Raw genomic sequence first — 5,621 nt, 5'->3', positions numbered from 1 at the left:
ACATGTGATAATATACATATATTAATAATTGTGATCTGTCTACTTTCCCTGTCCTCTCCTCACTCCCTCCTCCTCTTTCTTTCTTCCTCTCTCCCTCTTCCCCTTCCTCTCCCTCTTCTAGTTGTCCTCATGGTTTTTCAGTTAAACACCCTTTTTCTTCCAAAGTCAATAACATGAAAATATGGCATAACAAAATGTGTTTTGTATGTCTAGCATGTATATGTATGTGAGTTTCTACATATACAATATGTACATATAAATATGTGGGTTTTTAGCATTTCATTGAAGAAGAGTGAGAATTGATTAGATCTGGCATTAGAAAATAATGGATAAAATCTGGATGTGATGGTTCAGGCCTTTAATCCTAGCAATACTAGTCAGTCTCTGTCAGCCTGGTTACACAGTGAGTTCCAGGCCAGCTGGAGCTATATAGTGAAACACTGTCTCAAAAATAAAAAAAATAATGAAATAGAAAACTATTGCTTTTTTTTACTAAATAACCATTTTAATCATTAAGTGCTCTATTTCCCCCTAACAACATACACATTTTCAAGCCCTTTGGGATCTTTTATTTATAATTTTAGGGAAAAGGTTGATTATATTGCCTAGGTCTTTTCTCAGAGCTATCTGCATGTCTTTATTCCTTAGACTGTAAATGATGGGGTTGAGCAGAGGTGTCAGAACAGTGTAAGTCACTGCTAGCAGTGTATCATCCCTGAAAGAGTCACTGTTCTTGGGTCTCAGATAGACAAAACAAGCAAACCCATAATGTATGAACACCACAGTGAAATGGGAGGAGCAAGTTGAAAAGGTCTTATACCTTCCCTTGGCAGAGGGCAACTTCACAACCACTGTCACGATGAAGACATAAGATACCATGATCAAAATAAAGCTGCCCACCAACACAAAGGCAGTGAATGCAAGAAGAATCATTTTCTGATAAAAGGTGTAATTACAGGCAAGGGAGACCACAGGCTCAATATCACAAAAGAAGTGCTGAATGACGTTGGAGTTACAAAAGGACAAGTTGAATATTATGATGACAATGCACAGAGAAACTGAGAAGCCAAGCACAGCAGAGGCCATGATAAGCTGAAAGCAGATCTTTTGAGTCATCAGGATTGGATAATGCAGGGGGTTGTGGATGGCAGTGTAACGGTCATAGGACATAGCAGATAAGATGAAGCAATTATTACCTCCCAATCCAAAGAAGAAAAACATCTGTGTGGCACACTCAGGGAGAGAAATGGTCTTGCTCTCTGATACCAAGTCCACTAACATTCGCGGTAGGATCACCATAGTGGTGCACGTTTCTGAAAAGGACAGGGCAAAGAGGAAAAAGTACATGGGGGTGTGAAGGTTGTGGTTGAGCTTGATGGCCACCATGATGGATGCATTTGCTAGGAGGATGGTCACATGGGAGAGGAGAATCACAATGAAGAGCAGATTTTGCAGTTCTGGGAAGCTGGAAAATCCCCACAGAAGGAACGTGGTCACTGTGGTGTGATTGTCCATTCTCATGGCAGCAGTGATTTTGACCATGGCAGAATGTATTCTTAAGGTGAAGACTCAGAAATGTTTGTGAAGAGATTCTGCACTGATATCACCAGATTTTAATCAAGATCACCTAGGTTAATGAATTCAATAACCAAAGGAGAGACCTGGATGCCTGTGACTGGGAGAAAAATTAGGAGTCTAAGTGGCAAGAATATTTCTAGTATGTAAATTCATTCAGATTACATAGGTGAGGGCTAAGGCTTGTTGTCTGTTTTTCATCTAGTCCAACAGTGGCTGCCTCGTGTTATGTTGGAAAGTCCAAGAATCTGAGAGTTGTTCAGTCTGTGACATCTTGGATGACTCAACTGGTCATCTGTCTACACTGGAATCCCAGAGGAGCTGGTTCTAACACCAGTGAAGGAATGCCTCAGCAGCAGGATAGATGAACTTGTTCGTGAGAATGAGGACAAGCAGTCAAAGCTTCCTTCTCCCATGTCCTTTCACACAGCCTACCGCCAGAAGGTATAGTCCAGATTTAGGATATGTCTTCCCACCTCAAATGATCCAATCAAGGAAAATCCTCACACGTGTGCCCAGCTGCTTGGGTGTTAGTTGATGCCAGTTGTAGTCAAGTTGACAACCAACATTACCCATCACAGTGACAATGTTGAAAGTAACCAGATAAACAATTTACCAGGTAATTTCAGCCTGTTTTAAATATACAATAGTGCTACTATTAGTACTTCTTAGTGAGATAGTTCTTAGAACAAATCAATGACTTTGAAGTTGTTCAGAATGTCACATTGAATTTACATGGAGTTGAAGTGAGTTCTGAAAACAGTGGCATTTCAGACTGTCAAATTTGGTCATAATTGTTTGATTAACATTTCCCCCCAGCTGGTATATTTCAATGGTTTTTTCAGTAGATGCCTTGAAGGAACCACTTTGAATTTCTGAGATCAAATTTTACACACATATTTCTAATTCATTTATTAATTTTCCATCCATACAGAAATTGATGGGCAAGAATGACATCATTAAGAAGACTGTGCATATTATTTTGATTTTAATTTTAGTCACTGTTAAATCATACAAGGCAGGGATTGAAAACAAAGTTGTGGAGAGAGACAGATAAAGAGATACTGGCTGGAAATTAATCTGTAGAATTCACAGGGATTAATAATAGATGATATATGTCTTATGGCTCTTTTTGGAGTTGCTGTTTTCTAATTATTAATGAAGATACACTAACAGAATATAATAAGATTCCAGTCCATGTGACCAGCATCCATTAAATACAGATGGTGAACTACAAAATATGCTGGGGTTATAATAGTGCTCACATAGCCCTCCTAAACATATGTGATGGGGATCATGATTTACAAAGAGTGGCCCGAGTGACTGGTAACAGTCATGACTTCATTCAGCTTATATTGACTAAATACCCACCATGTGCATTTCATTGCCCAAAAACCACAGTGTGGATCCAGATATACAGGTATCTATGATGTAGTAGTGCATGGCCATTGTCTGTTCAATCAACAAAGGCCTGTGTGGAGGAGGAGAGGTACTTAAATGGATTGTAGAATGACATGTGAAGATCAGCAGAGAATATTACAGGTGTGACTAACAAAGGGCTTTCCTGTGAGCATCAGAAGTTTTCCAGCAATCTCCACTGAAAACTCTTGTGGTTTCATATTTAAGATCAGTTTTTTCCTCTGAAGGTTTCTCAGTCTAGTTATCTCTAGAGGAAAGTTCTTTCCATGAAAATCCTTCAACTACTGGTTACCTATTGTGATTATAACTCTTCAGTTTCCTTCGGAACATGATTCAGCACCTTCCAAAGTATTTTTAGGATTAATCTGGCCACATCATGCCTCTTGTATTTATTTTTAAAGTTATTTATAAACATTAGAGAGATATAATGAGACCATTTTAAACTTGTTTATCATCTTACAACCCAACAAGTGCATTCCAAATTCTGTATTGAATTTAAAAACAAGATCTTCTGTTAATGCATTGGCTATTTCCTATGGAGTGAAATTGCATCTTTTAGGCTTATTAATCTCTCTGTCCCACCCTCCTCTCTCTTCTCCCTCTCTCTTCCTCTCCCCTTCCCCCACTTCATTCACCACACTGTGACTAGATGCCCAGATTTCTAAGGAACAGGATATATTAATCAAGTCCATTAGTAGTGTCAAAATAGTATATATACCCTACTGTTCATAGAAGAAAACACAAATATCTAGCATGAATTTCAATATTGTTTACAAACAAACAGAAAAGTTTCTTGGTTCTCTTCCCCTCTATTCCTATCTATCCTACACTTAAACCCAGATGAAGTACTCTGTGTTATAAATGCAACCAAATCTTGTTTCTTTGTATATGGTATTGTTTTTGCTCAATTTCCCCTCTTTTATTAGAGTTTTACACATTTTCCTTTCATTTTCCTTTTTACTCATTTGACATTCTCTGGGCTCTGGGAATCCTAGCTAAAAAGGCCTCTTCATTTTATTTTATCACTCATTTTGATTTTTGCAGTGGTCTCTGGTCTCTGTTTCCCTGTTCCTACACTCTTCCATATCAATCTTCCATCATGGTACTTCTCTTCTTTGTAGAAACTACTGCTCCACGATTTCTATGTTAGTTATCTTTTCATAACTGGGACCCAATACCAAAGGGAACTCTAAAAGGGAAGACTGTTTATTTGGATCATAGTTTCATCTTACTGTTGTCTGATTCCATTGCATAGGGCCAAGGGGATGGTGACATGGGAGCTCATTTGAGAAGGAGGCTGCTTGCCTCATGGAAACAGAGAATGCCTTTGCTTTCTAGGTTCTCTTCACTTTGTCCTTCTTATTCCATCTGTGCCTGTCCAGCCTGGGGTGATCCCACACATCCCACAGGTCATGTTCCTCCACCTTATCCAGTCCTTTCTGGACAGCCTTCACAGATACACCCAGTGGTGTGCTTTACTAGTTTCTTAGTTTCTTCTAACTTTATTGAATATTTCTGTTGTCCAGTACTCTGTATCCTCACAGCTACTATAAGAATAAGTTCTACAGCAGTGGTCCTCCCTGTGATAAGGAAACTATGGCTCAGAGAGGTATTTGTTCTGCAGGTGGTTAGTGCACCTATGTGGCATATTTATAGCAAGGCAACGGGAGTTTGGAGAACTTCTGCTTGTCTATTTAACTATTTAACTGTAAAGTTCAAGGTCTTGCATGTCCATCCCATCCTCATTTCCTGCTGCCAAGCTCCCCTATGTGAGAAACCCTCTAAGATTCACAGTTGTAGCAACTTGGTTCTTGATTGTCTACTGTGTGTGTTGTTGCTACCACCTGTAATGTCCTTTCTGACAGAATGTTCAAATGTTACTTTCCTGGGAAAACTTCCTAAATCTCTCTGCCTCTATTAATCATTTCTTTTGAGTTTATACACCACTTTATTTTTTAAAGGTGTGTGTGTGCGCGTGTGTGTGTGTGTGTGTGTGTGTGTGTGTGTGTGTGTGTGTGTGTGTGTGTGTGTGTGTACTTGAAAAAAGCTTAACTTTATCATTGGTAGGAAAGTGACTGATTTAAAAATGCTATGTCCCCCATCCTACAGTGTCAGTCTAGTGAAGACAGGTTTTTGATCATGGCTAGCTCAGTGGCTGCAGGAAAAAGCTCTTTTGCTCTCCAGACACTTTTCCATAACTAATGTTATGTGCATGCACTAATTCCTTTACAGTGCAGTTTTTTAAAATAGATTTGTATTTGCTTCATTTTGGCAATTGACAGTTCCAAAGTATCTCAGGACTCTGCACACTCAGCACTGTGAATGAATGTGCAGGTGTTTTACTCTTTCATGCTTAACTGCATTTATGAATAATGAACAAGCTAACAAGGTAACAAAAATCTCAAGTGCAGGAGTAAATTCCTAGAGCCTGGGAGAAAGAAATTATCTGTACATTCCTAGCCACTGCCTCTACTTGATGCAGTATGAATTCACACCTGATGTACACAAGTGGTCTTCTATTAAGGGAATGTCAAATTTTCTAGATTTTGTGAAAAAAAAACACAAACCCCCAACCCTTTCCCCTCATACTCACTACAAGCTCTTGGTGTTTTCAAGAGGGTAATATT

General features: G+C 39.0%; 1 protein-coding gene across 1 annotated transcript; it reads right to left on the bottom strand.

Moving 5' to 3' along the window:
- Positions 1-549: 549 nt before the first annotated feature.
- Positions 550-1,515, bottom strand: LOC118576338 (olfactory receptor 10T2-like). Its single transcript, XM_036176634.1, has one exon. It carries the CDS (start codon positions 1,513-1,515, stop codon positions 550-552), a length of 966 nt encoding a protein of 321 aa, XP_036032527.1.
- Between the last annotated feature and the right edge of the window lie 4,106 nt (positions 1,516-5,621).

This window comes from Onychomys torridus, unplaced genomic scaffold (genome assembly GCF_903995425.1).
Source record: "Onychomys torridus unplaced genomic scaffold, mOncTor1.1, whole genome shotgun sequence".
Taxonomy (NCBI): Eukaryota; Metazoa; Chordata; class Mammalia; order Rodentia; family Cricetidae; genus Onychomys; species Onychomys torridus.
Note: the sequence above shows the minus strand (reverse complement) of the source record. Positions and strands in the feature narration are given on the sequence as shown.